This window comes from Notolepis coatsorum, assembly GCF_963971535.1.
Source record: "Notolepis coatsorum genome assembly, chromosome: 2".
Lineage (NCBI taxonomy): Eukaryota > Metazoa > Chordata > Actinopteri > Aulopiformes > Paralepididae > Notolepis > Notolepis coatsorum.
Genome location: NC_140166.1, coordinates 225842607 through 225861261, shown reverse-complemented (window position 1 = coordinate 225861261; position 18655 = coordinate 225842607). Strand labels below are relative to the sequence as shown.

At 42.3% G+C, this 18655-nt stretch overlaps 1 protein-coding gene across 3 annotated transcripts in view; it reads left to right on the top strand.

Annotated features, from left to right (window-relative positions):
• Positions 1-5241, top strand: part of LOC311222981 (uncharacterized protein) — a 145943-nt gene extending 140702 nt beyond the window's left edge. For all 3 annotated transcript variants that reach the window (XM_084307653.1, XM_084307652.1, XM_084307654.1), the window contains 2 exons: positions 2235-2344; positions 2893-5241. In XM_084307653.1, coding sequence (XP_084163779.1) covers positions 2235-2344; positions 2893-4029 — 1247 coding nt within the window. In that variant the 3' untranslated portion in view covers positions 4030-5241. The remainder of the gene's footprint in view (positions 1-2234; positions 2345-2892) is intronic.
• Positions 5242-18655: the final 13414 nt, after the last annotated feature.

Below are 18655 nucleotides of genomic sequence, written 5' to 3'. Positions count from 1 at the left end.
TATCGTTCTGTGAGCTGGCATTGGTACCTAGCTTGCGCTGGCTAACTAGCGTGGCTATCGTTCTGTGAGCTGGCGTTGGTACCTAGCTGGCGCTGGCTAACTAGCGTGGCTATCGTTCTGTGAGCTGGCGTTAGTACCTAGCTGGCGCTGGCTAACTAGCGTGGCTATCGTTCTGTGAGCTGGCGTTGGTACCTAGCTGGCGCTGGCTAACTAGCGTGGCTATCGTTCTGTGAGCTGGCATTGGTGCATAGCTGGCGCTGGCTAACTAGCGTGGCTATCGTTCTGTGAGCTGGCGTTTGTACCTAGCTGGCGCTGGCTAACTAGCGTGACTATCGTTCTGTGAGCTGGCGTTGGTACCTGGCTTGCTAACTAGCGTGGCTATCGTTCTGTGAGCTGGCGGTAGTACCTAGCTGGCTAACTAGCGTGGCTATCGTTCTGTGAGCTGGCGTTGGTACCTAGCTGGCGCTGGCTAACTAGCGTGGCTATCATTCTGTGAGCTGGCGTTAGTACCTAGCTGGTGCTAACTAGCTTGGCTATCGTTCTGTGAGCTGGCGTTAGTACCTAGCTGGCGCTGGCTAACTAGCGTGGCTATCGTTCTGTGAGCTGGCGTTGATACCTGGCTGGCTAACTAGCGTGGCTATCGTTCTGTGAGCTGGCGTTAGTACCTAGCTGGCTAACTAGCGTGGCTATTGTTCTGTGAGCTGGCGTTGGTACCTGGCGTTGGTACCTAGCTGGCGCTGGCTAACTAGCGTGGCTATCATTCTGTGAGCTGGCGTTAGTACCTAGCTGGTGCTAACTAGCGTGGCTATCGTTCTGTGAGCTGGCGTTAGTACCTAGCTGGCGCTGGCTAACTAGCGTGGCTATCGTTCTGTGAGCTGGCGTTGGTACCTAGCTGGCGCTGGCTAACTAGCGTGGCTATCGTTCTGTGAGCTGGCATTGGTACCTAGCTTGCGCTGGCTAACTAGCGTGGCTATCGTTCTGTGAGCTGGCGTTGGTACCTAGCTGGCGCTGGCTAACTAGCGTGGCTATCGTTCTGTGAGCAGGCGTTAGTACCTAGCTGGCGCTGGCTAACTAGCGTGGCTATCGTTCTGTGAGCTGGCGTTGGTACCTAGCTGGCGCTGGCTAACTAGCGTGGCTATCGTTCTGTGAGCTGGCGTTGGTGCATAGCTGGCGCTGGCTAACTAGCGTGGCTATCGTTCTGTGAGCTGGCGTTTGTACCTAGCTGGCGCTGGCTAACTAGCGTGACTATCGTTCTGTGAGCTGGCGTTGGTACCTGGCTTGCTAACTAGCGTGGCTATCGTTCTGTGAGCTGGCGGTAGTACCTAGCTGGCTAACTAGCGTGGCTATCGTTCTGTGAGCTGGCGTTGGTACCTAGCTGGCGCTGGCTAACTAGCGTGGCTATCATTCTGTGAGCTGGCGTTAGTACCTAGCTGGTGCTAACTAGCTTGGCTATCGTTCTGTGAGCTGGCGTTAGTACCTAGCTGGCGCTGGCTAACTAGCGTGGCTATCGTTCTGTGAGCTGGCGTTGATACCTGGCTGGCTAACTAGCGTGGCTATCGTTCTGTGAGCTGGCGTTAGTACCTAGCTGGCTAACTAGCGTGGCTATTGTTCTGTGAGCTGGCGTTGGTACCTGGCGTTGGTACCTAGCTGGCGCTGGCTAACTAGCGTGGCTATCGATCTGTGAGCTGGCGTTAGTACCTAGCTGGTGCTAACTAGCGTGGCTATCGTTCTGTGAGCTGGCGTTAGTACCTAGCTGGCGCTGGCTAACTGGCGTGGCTATCGTTCTGTGAGCTGGCGTTGGTACCTAGCTGGCGCTGGCTAACTAGCGTTATTACTTGGCTAGTGAGCAGTATTGGTGGTTATTTATTTTTGTTTTTAATTATTTGTTCTTATTATTTTCTTAGCTGTGACAAGCTGAAGATGGTAATGCTGCCCTTTACAGGCAAGCATTAGCTCTTCATCTTTCATGTGCAATATTGTTTTTTTGTATGTCTTTTTTTGTATGATTGTAATAAGTTAGGTTGTTGTTTTGTTTATATACTGAATATGTGTGTGTATATGTATGTATGTATATAGTGTGTATGTATATGTGTGTGCGTATATATGTATATTTGTATGTGTATATATGGATATGTGGGACTTCGGACCCCAGGAAGACTAGCTGGTGCCATTGGCATCAGCTAATGGGATCATTTTTAATAAACGAATACAAATACGACGGTTCTCTGTTTCAGAGAAGGACACAGACTGGTTTGTAATCCAAGGTTATGAGGAGCTTGGAGAGAAGAGTGGAGCTAAACTACAGACAAGACTCTTGGAAATCCCGCTCAAGAGATTGTCAGTGGTAAGATGGGGAAGAAAATTACATTGGGAGTTGTTTAAAGGGGACCTGCATTGCTATTCCTAGCACTATTTGGGCAACTTTACACAATTCCTGTGAGTCTATTGAAGACATAAGCCCATAAGCACTTTGAGTGACAGATGCCTAATGCCTAATTTTACTTTACTTTAAATTGCTTCTAGTTAATTAACCTCTTTAGCCTGAGCGGTCCGACGGAGGTTAAAGGGTACAAAGTATGAAGAAGGTAAACATGTGATTTTACTATAATAATGGTCAGCTAACTGCTAGCATCTGCAGCGACGTAATTCTCTTCACAATTAAATATTACATTCACTCTCTTCACAATATAGGCTACAACAGGATTAACGAGCAGCATCAAGGCTGCAATGCCAACAGTTGTCTTGGTGCTGGGAGGGTGGCAATATGCTGGATACTATAAGACTTGAAAGAAACAGAAAAAAAGTGATCTTAATTCATACACATATTACAAACTATTGATCAATATGCTAATCAATACATGGATTTCATTGGTGTACTTCTCTCTTCTCCAGGTACAATTGCTGCATTGCTCCCCAACGACAAGCAGAGATATGAACAAGTCAAACCAGTGTGAGAAGAGCTTCATCAAGAAGTCCAACTTAAAGAAACACCAGCGCATTCATACAGGAGAGAAGCCTTACTACTGTGACCAATGTGAGAAGAGCTTCAGTAGATATTACGGCTTAAAGGTTCACCAGAGCATTCATACAGGAGAGAAGCCTTACTACTGTGACCAATGTGGAGCGCGCTTCAGGACCTCTGGAGATTTAAAGATACACCAGCGCATTCATACAGGAGAGAAGCCTTACCACTGTGATCTGTGTGAGAAGAGCTGCAGGACCCTTGGAGACTTAAAGAAACACCAGCGCATTCATACAGGAGAGAAGCCTTACTACTGTGACCAGTGTGGATCGCGCTTCAGGACCTCTGGAGACTTAAAGAAACACCAGCGCATTCATACAGGAGAGAAGCCTTACCACTGTGACCAGTGTGAGAAGAGCTTCAGGACTCTTGGAGAATTAAAGATACACCAGCGCATTCATACAGGACAGAAGTGTTACTTCTGTGACCAGTGTGAGAAGAGCTTCAGGATCCTTGGAAACTTAAAGAGACACCAGCGCATTCATACAGGAGAGAAGCCTTACTACTGTGACCAGTGTGGATCGCGCTTCAGGACCTCTGGAAACTTAAAGAGACACCAGCGCATTCATACAGGAGAGAAGCCGTACCACTGTGACCAGTGTCAGAAGAGCTTCATTACCCCTGGAAAATTAAAGATACATCAGCGCATTCATACAGGAGAGAAGCCGTACCACTGTGACCAGTGTGGGGAAGGCTTCAGTCAGTCTGGAATCTTACAGAGACACCAGCGCATTCATACAGGAGAGAAGCCTTACTACTGTGACCAGTGTGGATCGCGCTTCAGGACCGCTGGAGAATTAAAGATACACCAGCGCATTCATACAGGAGAGAAGCCTTACCACTGTGACCAGTGTGGGGAAGGCTTCAGTCAGTCTGGAAACTTACTGACACACCAGCGCACTCATACAGGAGAGAAGCCTTACCACTGTGACCAGTGTCAGAAGAGCTTCAGTACCCCTGGAAACTTAAAGATACACCAGCGCATTCATACAGGAGAGAAGCCTTAAAGACAGTGGAGGAAACATTTCATTCAATTTAAAAGACACACCAGCACCTTCATACAGGAGAGAAACTCTCACAGTGAATTCATACAGGAGAGAAACCCTACCACTGTGACCAGCATGGGATGAGCTTCAGACAATCTCAAGATTTAAAGATTAAAATTGTGTAGAAATCTGCTTAAAAACTCAACATACTTAACAACACATCTAGCAATCCAACTAATGTGATCTGGATCAGAAGAACTTCTGACACCCATCTTCAAACACCAGTTTCATGGTTTAAATAGAGCCTTTCTCTCTAGTCCTCTCTTCCAATAGTTGTCTTTCTTCACACACATAGGGCCCAAGGGGTGCTTGAGCATCTGCCCTTTTCCCCTCAGAGTCTAACAATGCCCTTTTCTGTCTGGTGGTAATGGTATTTTATTTGCATGTTATACTGCTATACTGAGTACTGTTATACTGAGTACTGTTATACTGCTATACTGAGTACTGTTATACTGCTATACTGAGTACTGTTATACTGAGTACTGTTATTACTTTTTTTTGTTTATTTTCTATTGAAATTCTATCATATGTGCTAAATATAGATGCAACAATGCATTTTAAAGTTTTGAAAGATTGCGTCCTGCAGAAAGAGACAATATCTCCTCCTGTGTATGAAGATTATCATTTAAATATCTATTTAAAATATTTCTTGTTATACCCGACATTGCTGCGAATGAGGGGAACCGTAACTTTTTTCTAGTTAAAATAAAGGTTTGAAATTAAATGAATTGGGGTTAATCAATGGTATTCAATACAGTGTGAAATAAGCAAAAAAACTAGATTTTACATGCAGCATGTGTGAAAGGGTCTTTAGTGTGTTGCATTGCATACTGCATTTTGTCATAGCCTGCACCCTCATACATTATAAGACCAGTGTTTGTGAAGTGTTGGTGTCGTGCGTTATTGATTGTTTTAAGCAATCGGAGAGAGAGAGGCTTTGATGTGCCCTTTATTTTTGGTCGAGCAGCAAGGTTGAGATGTGAAACATTGGAAAAGCATATTACTGTTCCACTGGCTTTTCCTGTTGATATAATTCTCAAATATCTACACATGGCAACCATCGTTTTGCACATAGCAACCGTTGTCCCTTCCATTGCCATGTTCAAAACAATGGCCGCTATGTTACAGGCAGCCATGTTGGAAGACAAAGAAATACACAAACATTCAGTACAAGGCCTCTATTTAAACACATTTTCAAATGTGAACTCTAATGTAAGTTAGACCGATAAGAGAGAGACGCTTGTCTCTGGTTTTATAATAAAATAGCAGAAAGACAAAGGTATAATGTTCAGTGCAAATGTGTATGTTGTTTACAGTTTATTATGCCACAAATGTATGCCTTAGTTATACGGTGGTCTGTCACAGAGTTAAAATGTTTCCACTATCAATATATAAAATTAGCCATTGTTTTTGTTTCTGGCCCGCCATAATGTGGCCCGAGGCCAAACTTAATTGCTGACCCCTGGTCTGTAAGAGATCATCTGACCCCTGGTCTAGGAGGTAATTCTGTAAGATCATCTGACCCCTGGTCTAGGAGGTCATTCTGGAGATTAAAGCATAACGTTTAATGTTGCTCCATGTGAGTAGACCTTTAGGCCGTGGTGGGACATCTTAAATCCAAATGAAAACCTTATAGCGAGCTGAAAGGTCCCACTCTATCCGTCCTCATCATAACTATATGACTGAACACAGCTCTTCTGTTCAATGTTGACGCCCTGGCCCTCCAGATGTGTTCTGCACATTTACCACTAGAGGGCAGAATGTCACCATGTATAACCTGAATTTACATTATATACTTTTTGTATCCAGCAGAGGGCAGTACACTCACCCACTCACAAACCTAAACCAGGTAACAGGCTGCTTTACAGTTTTATTGGACAGATCTGCTGTTGCAGGGATTTACCAGAACAACAGTAATTTGTCAAACTATTTGTCCTGCTGCTGTCAATGACACGTTGTTAACACTTTGACTGCCACGCTGTTTCCCCATCTTTGTACTTAGTTGGCCAGCGCTGTAAAGTATAGGGATTTTCACTTCGGTATTTGCAGGGCTATATCTATATTCTATATTATAGCTATGGAGACAATACTATGGCTCATTTGACATCAACTATCTATCGTTCAACATGTGAAAAAGAATAAAAATGTTAATGCATACGTTTGTGTGTTATACCGTGGTGAATATTGTATAGTTTCTGAGTGATCCTGGCTAATTCACATCTCACCTTTGACGGCCAGGTAATCCCCCTCTCCCCCTCAGTCACAAATCTGGGGGTTCGATTTGACCCCCACCTGACCTTCAACACCCACATAAAACACCTCTGCAAGACCTCATTCTATCACCTAAAAAACATATCAAAACTCCGTCCCATTCTAACCCTGTCAGATGCAGAGAAGCTTGTCCATGCCTTTATCTCCTCAAGACTGGACTACTGTAACGGACTCTTCATCGGGATTCCTGGCAAGAGCATCCAAAAGCTGCAGTACATCCAGAACAGCGCTGCCAGGATCCTGATGAGAGTCCGTAAACACGATCACATAACCCCCATCCTTCACTCACTACACTGGCTCCCCGTCTCATCCCGGATCAACTACAAAATCCTTACGATCACCCATAACTGCATAAACGGACACGCACCCCTCTACCTTCAGGAACTCATCACTCCACAATCCTTCACCCGCACCCTCAGATCCGCAGGTAGCCTGCTCCTTCAGGTCCCCAATACCCGGCTCTGCACCATGGGTGACCGAGCCTTCTGCACGGCTGCACCACGCCTGTGGAACAGCCTCCCCATCCAGCTGAGGGCACCACAGAGCCTGGACTCTTTTAAAGCAGGCCTGAAAACCTATCTATTCAAAAAGGCCTTTGACTGTTAGCTTTTTATTTAAATTTTATTGCGCTTTGTTTTTAAATTGTCTGTTTATACTATGTTTTTAATTAACTATGTTCTATTTTTATTCTGTATTTTATTTTATTTGTTTTACTAATAACTATTTTATTCTATTTTTTTAACTGTTTTAACCATGTAGTGTAGCACTTTGGGATCCCAGCGAACAAAAAGTGCATTACAAATCCAATCTATTATTATTATTATTATTATTAATTCCTGGTAACTGTCTTATGGAGCATTACGTGAACTCTGCTAATAGCGTTGGCGTTGCTCGCCTGTACACGCTACTATTTCCAATTCAAAGGTATATAATAGGTATTATGTTTTTTTGATACTTTGATCGCCAGTAACGGCATTCGTTTTGAACGCCACACATGTTGATCGGCTGGATCGATATGAAAACATTGTAGGATCAAGCTGAAATTTGAAATTGATGTCATATAGTCCTTACCTTTACTAGGAAGTAGGGCTGTCCCCGACTAAGGATTTGGATGGTCGACTAGGATTGGCCAAAATTTGCCGTTAGTCGACTATTTGTCGGCTTAAAAAAAATAAAAAAAAGTGTATTTTTTTTATTTTTTTTTATCGTTCCATTTGGGCTGTGGGGGGTGCTTAATGTCTGAAGGAGTCGACTGAAGGCTTCTTGTCCTCTGCAAAAGCATGCAATTGGTCCACTGATGGATACATCTTGATATTTGTCTAGTATAGTGTGTTCATTAGATGGGTGAAATCCTCTTTCAGTGCCTCTGTGCCTGTTTTCGTAGGCAGTTAGCCTCTGGTATGCATGCCATTAGCGTTAGCCACGCTTCTATGCCTCTTTTCTTTTGACATTTTTTTTTTTAATATTTTTTTTTTAAATTATATTCGACTAAGGTTGGCCAGTCGACTACGGCCCCTTTCGACCGATTAGTCGACTAATCGATTAATAGGGGTCAGCCCTACTAGGAAGTATCCCAAAAATAATATTCCAATTGTCTGATCGCGATCTCCAGTATTGGTGTCCATCGTGTCCTCGACATAATCCGGCACACACATGCATGGAGGGTCATTGGACGTGTTTCAATGTGATCGGGTGAACCACTAGACCAGGGGTGCACAACCTTTTTTGAACCAAGATCTACTTTTTAATTTACCTAGCCGAGAGCTACCAGCCAAAATTGTATATTGTAAGCCGTCATTTGAGGCTTTATAAAAGCAGCATAATGAACACAAATCTGTCAGTGCCGAGTCCGACCTCATCTTAAATACCAAACAGCATTGCTTGTTGTAGTTAACAAAGAGAGGCAGAGTTGATTTTGCAAAAAAAAAAAGAAAAAAAAAAATGTTATCTAATTTTATTAATCGAGATCTACTTGAAATCAGCCCGCGATCTACCTGTCGATCGCGATCGACTGGTTGGGCACCACTGCACTAGACTGACTCAAAATATATCGCCCGGAGGGATTTAAGCACCCGATGTTAAGGAGGGTTTCAAAGGGTGGGTGATACTGCCACCTAGCATGATGCGGCCGGTATTGCACTCTGGTGATCTCAGAATGATTCCCTATGGTAACCCCGAGGTCTGTGTGCCTGAAATGAATACAAATGTAGAATAAAAGAAATAATGACAAACCCGAGAAATCTCGCGTCTGGCCATTAATGTGTTAAGAAGCTCCTTCCTGCAGGAGACAAACAACACAACATTAGATTAGATTCAAATGTATTGTCGTCATACAGCACAAGTACAGTACGATATAAATAGGTTTGGTATCCAACCAGAGTGCAAATGTAACAGTAAAGTGCAGTAGTAATATACAATGTACAGGTGATTAAACTGGATATAAAATATATAAATGAATTAGTACTACTGAGTAATGGTGCTAATCAGTAAGTCATACTGGCCAGCAGTGTAACTAGCAAGAGTAGGTAAGTGATATGTACAGATATATATATATATATATATATATATATATATATATATATATATATATATATATATATATATATATATATATAATATCTACATTATGTAAAAAGGATTATATTAGTGATGCACCGATGTGAAAATTGTGGCAGATACCGATAACCAGTGATGGGCAGTAGCTAGCTACAAGTAGCGACGCTACATAGCTTAACTACAATTCTCAGTAGCGTGCTGGTAGCGTCGCTACTTTTTAACCCGGGTAGCGGTCTCTGTAGTGGAGCTATTTATAGAACGAAGTAGCGACGAGAAACGTTACACGCTACTTTCGGGAGAAACAGTCTAGACTAGAAGATTTGTGAGGAGAAAAAAAAACTCCCCGTAAAAAACCCACTATGATTGGTTGGTTGGTTTAGATATGAGTATGACGACTCACGATTGGGTATGGTAGGCCAAAACATTACGGGTAGGCCAATCAGAGGCAGGATAGTGCGCGACTCCAGCCGCAAAGCAGGAAGTGAAAATCAAAACACAGACGTACTGAATGAATGCAATTTAACGGATTACATGAACCAGTCCGCGCGAAATGGCAGAGGGGTTCGATGGCATTGATGAAGATGATGATGTCAATAACAACAATGCCTCTCCATGGCCCTATCTGGGACACATTTATGAGTTTGACTGAAAAAACGGCTAAAACATATGCTGCTCTTAACACGTCCAGCACTAACTTGAAAACACATTCAGGTGAGCTGATGAAAATCAACTGTTCCCAAACAGCACACAAGTCAGTACACTTTTTGTCAACAGCTTTAACTAACAGATAGCTGCTATCATGATGATGTTTCACTATAGGCAGAAAATGAACAATATTATGGGGGTGGAGAAAAGAAAAAACAAGGGAAAAGCAGTGGTTCTCAACCTGTGGGACAGGACCCCCAGGGGGGGTCCCCACATGTTTTTGGGGCCATGGAATGTTTTGTGAGTTACATATTTAAATACATTTGGTCATTTAGCTGACACTTTCATTCAAAGCAACTTACAAATTGTGTACAACAAGTCAGCAGGAGTGGTACATATCTAGCAGCCAAGGATAAGTAGTATTGTTTGTCAGTGTCAAGCTTGAGTGTTATACTCTGAGTACATACTGTAGTAGTATAGACATATTAGCATAGTTGGTAGTAGTATATACATGGTAGCATAATACTAGTAAAATGAAGTAAAACAGTTACAATTCAGATATTGAAGAAGTGTGTTTTTGGTTGATAAAGTGGGCAGGTTTCAGAAGATGCAGAGTTTAGGGATAAATAATACATAAAGATAGAATAGAAAAGAAAAAGACCATTACTGCATCAAAAGTAATCTACAAACTATACTATAAAAACTGATAAAACCAAATGGTCTCTTTCTTTTCTTTTGTAGAGGCTGCACCCAGCTAAACTTGCCTTCCTGGATTTTGTACATATAAGTTCATGTTAAAAGGATGACACAAAAAGCCAGACCGAGGGCTTGTTTCAGTTTTATAATAAACAATCAAACTGAGAATCTTTTTTCCTGCCTATTTTTTTGGTGGAAACTTGATCATGAAGTAAAAAGAAAAATGTGCGGATGTAGCTAGCTATTTTTGCCATGTTCTTGTAGTGTAGCTTGCTACATTTCTCTGGGGATAGCTTCCATTGTAGTTGAGCTATATTTAATCGAGAGTAACTTGTAGTGTAGCTTGCTACATTTTCCAAGTAGCTTGCCCATCACTGCCGATAACCGATATTAATATTGCTGTTCTGGCCGGTACCGATATTTACCAATGTCGATATCTCTGTATAGAAAACACTTTTTTTATGATAATCAAATAAAGAGCTATTTTCCAAAACGCATTTTTTTTATTTCTTTTTTTTTACTTTTGTAACTTATTTTCAGAAATGACTGATATTTTGAAACTATTTAAGACCAAAACGTGTAAAAATAATTATTTAAGGGGAACTGTATTGCTATTCCTAGCACTATTTGGGCAACTTTACACAATTCCTGTGAGTCTATTGAAGACATCTGTTTTTTTCAAAAAAAATGCATTGGTTTATATTTCTAATCAAGTACTCAAAACCATAATTTTTCAGCCTCCGGATTTCAGGCTGTTATGGCCTGGCTCCGCCCATAAGCACTTTGAGTGACAGTCAGCCCACACAGTCTGAGAGAGAGAGAGATATATTACAGTTCTCTCTCTCGGTTCGGGAGCATGGGCTGTGGCGCAGCGCGGTGGTGGACTTCCTCGAACGGGAGAGGGAGACACGCAGAGTGTTTACAGTTCTCTCTCTCGGTTCGGGAGCATGGGCTGTGGCGCAGCGCGGTGGTGGACTTCCTCGAACGGGAGAGGGAGACACGCAGAGTGTTTACAGTTCTCTCTCTCTCGGTTCGGGAGCATGGGCTGTGGCGCAGCGCGGTGGTGGACTTCCTCGAACGGGAGAGGGAGACACGCAGAGTGTTTACAGTTCTCTCTCTCGGTTCGGGAGCATGGGCTGTGGCGCAGCGCGGTGGTGGACTTCCTCGAACGGGAGAGGGAGAGGGAGACACGCAGTCTCCCTCTCCCGTTCGAGGAAGTCCACCACCGCGCTGCGCCACAGCCCATGCTCCCGAACCGAGAGAGAGAGAACTGTAAACACTCTGCGTGTCTCCCGTTCGAGGAAGTCCACCACGTGGGTCTATCTCTCGCTCTCGCTCGGCTGGCAGCTAGATGGGGGCGGGTGTTATTATGCAAATGAGGACCATCTGATGTCCCGAATACGCTAATTTTCAGATGACTCACTTGAGGGAGGGACATTATTGTGAGATGAGAATTGGAAGAATGCGCCAAATCGAGAATTAGAGACATAGATCCTATTACTATAAGTCCACATAGCTAGAAAATGACCCTAAACACTGGAAAAGGTCATTTATAAGATAGTTCCCCTTTAAATAAAATAATCATTTTTATTTATTTTTTTATATCGGCCCTATCTTGATATCTGACCGATACCGATGTGTGTAAACAAATTACCATATCGGCCACTATTATATCGTGCATCACTAATATCCATATAAAGCTTGTGCTTGTATCGACATGCCTTGTATCTGTTTAAACATTACGTTTCGGGTTAACGTTACTCACTAGACGATTGAAGGAGCTCTTGCTGGTCCTATTAACGTTAGCCTACTTAGCTAATAGCTTACTGGTCCGTGTGTCTGGTGGAGCGCTAGCGTGAGGGGAGACCTTTCGGATGGAAAGGGCAAAGCAACTTGTTTTGGGAGCCGAGCTGAGTTGGACGACGTGTCTGACAGCCCTGGTCCTGCTGCTCAAATGGCTCAATGGAGGACAACGGGCAAGAAGGACTATTCTGAAAGCAAGAGACCGAAGGGCAGCGACCCTGCTGAGGGCAGAGCAAGCTGTCCGTCAATTCAAAGAGTCTGTAAGTGTTTTTTACACAGACGATTCCCCACCCCACCTACCCAACCTCGTCCAATGTACAGTTTCTTCGTCAAATGTATACTGTATACTCTCTTTTTTAGACTCTTTTTGTATCACAAACAGTACTGTATTTGTAGATCTGGTATGTCATAAATGTCTAGATGTAGCAGTACTGTCTATCTGTATGTCATGTCATATTATGTTAAGATTAATTGAAAATGGGGGACCGTGATGTAAACAAGACGAAAGTCTTTCTCTGGTCTGCATCACATTAACAATTGTGTGTATTGAGCCGTACTGCATTGTACCCATTATGCAATCTGTGTTCAAACATTTTTTCAATCAATCAATCAATCAAAGTACAGTAGTAATGTCGTTTGTTGTGGAAATTTAGTTTTACCAAGTCCGGTGAGCTTAATACATTTAATTTCAAACCTGTATTTAAACTCGAAAGGCAACTGAGGTTTCCCCCATTTACAGTCACGTTGAGTGTACAGAGTTAAAAATATAACACAGAATATAAAATCATAACAATAAGACAAGTAAGGATAACAATCAATTAAAACATGTAGGCCTACAACTTGATTTACAATGGTTGGAGATCAAGGTTTTAAACTGCAACAGAGGGGAGAATCTCAAGCTGGACTGTTGGAGTTCATTCCATGAGCTAGGGGGCATCATAGTAAAATGTAGATTTACCCTGTTCCCAGCAAACTCGAGGGACCTAGAACGGGTTCCATAGGTTCCAAAATTCCATTCCAATAATGATGTAGTATAATTAGGTATCTTACCAAAAACGGCTTTAAAGATGAACAAATACCAGTGTTTGTTGCGCCTCTCCAACAGCGAGGACCAACCAACCTTCTCATAAAGGACACGGTGATGAGTGTCAGTGGCGTCGTTAGCCCTGGGCTTCCGGGGCTTTAGCCCCGGATGTTTTTCTCCTAGCCCCGGATCTAAAAAAAAAAAAAAAAAAATTGTTTACATTTTTTTTTTTTTTTTTTTATGTCAGCATCCCCATTGTCTGTGCTGAATGTTTGTTAGTGTTTGGTATTTTTTGTTGGTTTTTAGTACTTTTAAACATTTTTAGTAAGTAGTTTTCATTTGATCCTATAATTCTTTCATTCACCGATTTGTGGACTTTTTTTTTTAGTGTCCTGAAAGGCGCCTTATAAATCAAATGCATTATTATTATTATTATTATCATCCAGGAGGGAAAAGACACTTTGGATAGTAGGGACTGCATCTCTGCCTGTCCTGACCAGGAAACACTTTGCAACTGTGATCTCCTCTGGCAATAGTTGGATATTGTAATGTGTGGCAAGGGGTTGCAGCAATTCCACTGAGAGAAACTGGTCTGAGGCTGGATAACATGCCTGTATGCCTCTCATAAGTTGTTATCCAACTCATGAGAACCTGCTCTCAAGCTCTTGCAGCATTCTGTCCACGACTGGATAGAACAGTCTCTGTCTCAGCTGATCTCCTGAGCTGAGGTCTGAGCTTGTGCCACAAGATGACTCAACTACATACTCGTCCATCCTTTTCTGCTTCCTCCTTTGGCTGGTAGTATGTTCCTCAATCCAAAGGCCATTACATATGGCCTTTGTCCTGTCATACATGTCCACTGCCATCTCTGAGGTGCGATAACCTTTGAGTGTGTCCTGCACTGTGCTTTTAAATAGTACAGATATTGAAGATGTGCACTTTAACGCAGCAGCACCTGGAGCCATCCATACCCATGTCCAGTGTCCTATAATAAGCTTTAATCGAACCTCGGATAGTCCGGTTGGTTTGGGGTGGTGTGAAAGCTCATTCACTCTTGCAAGTGAACCCTGCTGCGGTTCATTTGAGATGTGAATGCAAAGCGGACCAAAGGCAGGAAAAGACCCAAAAATCGAATATTTTTTTTATGATTTTCGATTGCCTAAGCATGATTTTGAAAACGGGGCCCGGTGTTTCAAAACACACAATTAGCACAACCACACACACAATTATCAGAACACCTCAGATCCTTTGCTAAATTAAACACTTGTCAAAACCATACACTAATTTTGTTACCATATGAAACACACGTTACATAATGACTTAATTCTGTTTGAACCAGTTACACACACTGCTGTGCTTAACCTAAAACACATTTAGCAATTCTACTTCTCAGTGATTAGAGTACTGTAAGTGAAGTATGCAGAGAATGTATTGTATATTTTCACGTTCTCTGTGTACAGTACTTCACTCTCCTTCCATTTTGGTTGAAGACAGGTGAACTCACCTGCTGCATTTTTATAGTGCTTAAACCTGATTGTGTATCTACAATTAAGCAATGGTGTGTTTGCGCATCTGATGGCTGTGTTTAACCAATTGGCTCATATGTGGTAATTTGACATTCTGTGTCTAATGTAATGCAAGTGTGTTTAGTGTTTTGCAAATCACTGTGTGTATTGTTTTGCAAAAAGTGAGGCTGACATTGTAGGGGTGCAAATCTGGGCCTATATTTTGCTCCTTGAGTGTAAGGTTTTGATAATTGTGTAATACTTTTGATTTGAGTGTTTATGCAATTGAAGAAAACTGTAAAGACTAGAGATGAACTGTTTATTTATTTTGTACATAGGCTGTGCATATGTTTGTTTGTTTGTTTATTTGCTTATGTGTATGATTCTTAACTGTGTTTTTATTTTGTTATTGGTGTATATGTGTATGTACAGTATATGTATATATATTATATATATATGTATATATATGTGTATATATGTATATTTGTACTCCTGTTGGGGCTTCTTGGACCAGATCAATGTTTTATCTGGCTAAATAAATAAATAAATAAGAAACTGATGATTTGGTCCTGTTAACTTTGAATTTTCTATGGGGACTGCCCAGATCCCTCGCATGGACCTGGACCTCACTTTGAGAACCTCTAATGATTCTAGTTATTCAGTATTCATCTCTAATTACTCTAAAATTGCGTATTTCTGTGGTTAAAAAAAAAAAAAAAAGGACCCCCCCCCCCCCTCCACCCCCCTGGGCTGAAGCCCCCAATGTTTTCTAACCCTAAAAACGCCCCTGATGAGTGTTGTATCTATCATTAGTGATGCATCTGAGGGCAGAGTGATAGACGGAGTCCAAGGATGTACTGTAACTTAAGTAAGGGTTTAGGCCGCAGCATGCCTATTATCACCATAGTCCAGGGTCCTCATTTATAAATTTTTCTTAGAAAGTATTCTATTTTCATACGTAAGCACAGAATTTAGAATGTGTGCACGCACAAAAAAAACAGGATTTATCACACGTGCGTACACAGGTCCTACGCACACCTGTCTTGATAAATATCACTTTGATCCTAAGCTGGAGCTCGTGCACTGTTTTAAGTATTTGCATACCAGAACCGCCCCGATTAACCATATACGGTAATGGAACACCCCCATGAAATGTGGAAAAGTGGACTAAGCCGAGGGAAGCGTGTTATGGAGAAATACGTGACAGGCTGACAGACGGATATGATATCTATTAACCATTGCTGCCTGGGCAGCGCAAACACTAATAAAGACTGTGCTGGAATATGACTGCCTTTTTCCGTTTTGTTCGATTAATACCCAGGGATTAAAGTTCTCCTCAATTTTATTCCAAATCGCAACGGATTTTCCATCAATTTTCTACCTGCTGCATATGATTTCTAGAGGCATACAATCTATTTTGATGTCTGTATTGGGTAGCCTATATAAACAATAATACGAGAGCATATACAAGAACAATGAATCTCACTGCCTATGTGATCAATAAAAACGTGAACTTGAATCCCATCATCATATTTACATAGTCTGTCCACTATGTTTATTACTTTGTTATTTCCCCCCCCTATCTATGTAAAGCGACCTTGCATGGGTCTCTTGAAAGGCGCTATATAAAATGAAGCTATTATTATTATTGTTGTTGTTATTATTATTATCACGTCTGTGCGCGGAGCTCAGTGAAGTTTCAAAGGAGCGAGGTAATCTATTCTAACCAACAAATTGAAGTAGAAAGCATTTCGTTGTGGCCAATCTTATTTGGAAACATGACACAAAATAATAGTATGTCGCTTTTTATTTGAAACAATATTTAATCGCGTTTGGAGGTGGGTGTTCTGTAACCCCTTTCGTGACTGTAATGCACCGAGTGAATCCACAGTCACTTGCTCCTCAATAGGAAACCAACCTAGATTTACCCTGAAGGACTGGTTCTGACTGAACCGTTCGTTATACAAGAATCACAGAGACGTTTCAAAGGTACTCACAGTTGCACGAGGGTTTCGGACAGAGATACGGGATGGTTTGAAAGCTCGGCGTTGCTAATAAACATTTTAAATATTTTTTATAAACTGGTCAACACAGCATTATTTCCGGCGTTGGCTGCCTGGTGTGATCACAGCGCATGCGCATCATGCACACAACGCCGGAAATAATGCAGTGTTGACCAGTTTATGAAAATTAGGGATGCCCCGATCATGTTTTTTGCCACCGATACCGATCACCGATCGTCGTGAGCCATATCGGCCGATACCGATCCGATACCGATCGTTTTTGATTAAAAAAAAAATTAAAAATTTTTTTATATAATGTTTTTTTTTTAATAAAATATATATATTATATAATTAGACTTGTACTTGTATTATCTGCGAGACATCGCCACCACGCAACAAGTCAAAATGCTCGCTATCTGCAAACAGCTTCACTGTCTGTGTGTACTCTAGTAGCCTCCAGCTCCAGCAAGGATTCTCCTGCGCTGCAGCTGGACCCTATTGGTATAACGTTACTGTGCTTTGGTCATATCACATTCAGCAAGCCCTCAGCTCGAATACGCATTGAATCAATGTTATAAGACATTGATATCAGGAGCTATCTGTAGCTACTGCTAGCCGACTAGATGACGTTAAGACAACTATTTAGTTCAATGGGACATTTAGTTTTGAACAGTGAACTAACGTCAGCTAACGCAAGCTAACGGAGGTATCAACATGGACTACTAGACTTGCTGGAGCATTTGTTCATATCAGGAGCTATCAGTAGCTAGCCGGCTAAATACAATACAATACAAGTTAAACAATGCCTACTAAAAGTGAATAGTTGACTGGGTAATTTTGTTTAAACAGTAACGATAGCTAGGTAGCTAACGTTAGCTCATGGTCGAATGCACTATAGACTCGAGCAGAGGAGCCTCCTCTCAGTCCTCAGTGTTTACAAACTGTACACGGGTGCTGGCGGGGCTAGGGAGGAGGAGCAGCGGCAGTTTGCAGGTCCTGTGTGTCTGAGACAGACAGCGAGTGAGATCTCCGCTTGATCGGTTTCCGCGATCGGCGAATATGACTCATTATCGGAATTCACCGATCGCATATTTATACTGATTATCGGCCGATAACGATCGGTGGCCGATCGATCGGGGCATCCCTAATGAAAATTATTTAAAATGTTTATTAGCAATGCAGAGCTTTCAAACCATCCCGTATCTCTGTCCGAAACCCTCGTGCAACTGTGAGTACCTTTGAAACGTCTCTGTGATTCTTGTATAACGAACGGTTCGGTCAGAACCAGTCATTCAGGGTAAATCTAGGTTGGTTTCCTATTGAGGAGCAAGTGACTGTGGATTCACTCGGTGCATCACAGTCACGAAAGGGGCTAGGTGGTTGATGGTGGTTGAGAAGTGAGAGAGAGAACCCTTGTAAGTTCTCTCTATTTATACACTGTGGAGCGCAGTTCTGGAAGGTTCTAGCCTGTTCTAACCGGTTCTACTATGACATCATACTGAAGCTTAACTTGAATTACACTATGACACGGCGGCAGTTACACTAGGTGTTCTGCGTCTGCCCCCCGTGCCAAACAAGCAAACCAACCTCTTGTTCGCGCATGAGCCCGTTATAATTACACTACTGTCGCTATTTCACAATGAACTATAATGAATTACGGTTCATACAGAACATGCGCCAGTGTCGGGAGTAATGCATGAAAGCTTATTTCCGCGTTGAAACTAATGCATGAACTGAGGAGCGCATATGCCGTAGTAACGATATTCTACCACTGGGCGTCAGCTACGCATGCTCTGAGCTGTGCGTAGACATAAGCACAAAGTCAAGTTCACGTTCAAATTGATAAATCCCACACTTTGCTTAGAAATGGTCGTACGCATGGGTTAAGCACATATCTGTGCGTACGCAACGTTGATAAATGAGGGCCCAGGACTGATAAGAAAACTGCTTCGACAACAATTGAGATCGAGTCAAGGGATAGCAAAGAAAATAGTTTTATTCTTTGCGCACAGAAGGATCAATTCAAAGCAGAGAGACAATCTGAGAAGTGAGCGACACGTCAAGGTTCACTTTCAGCCTTAAAC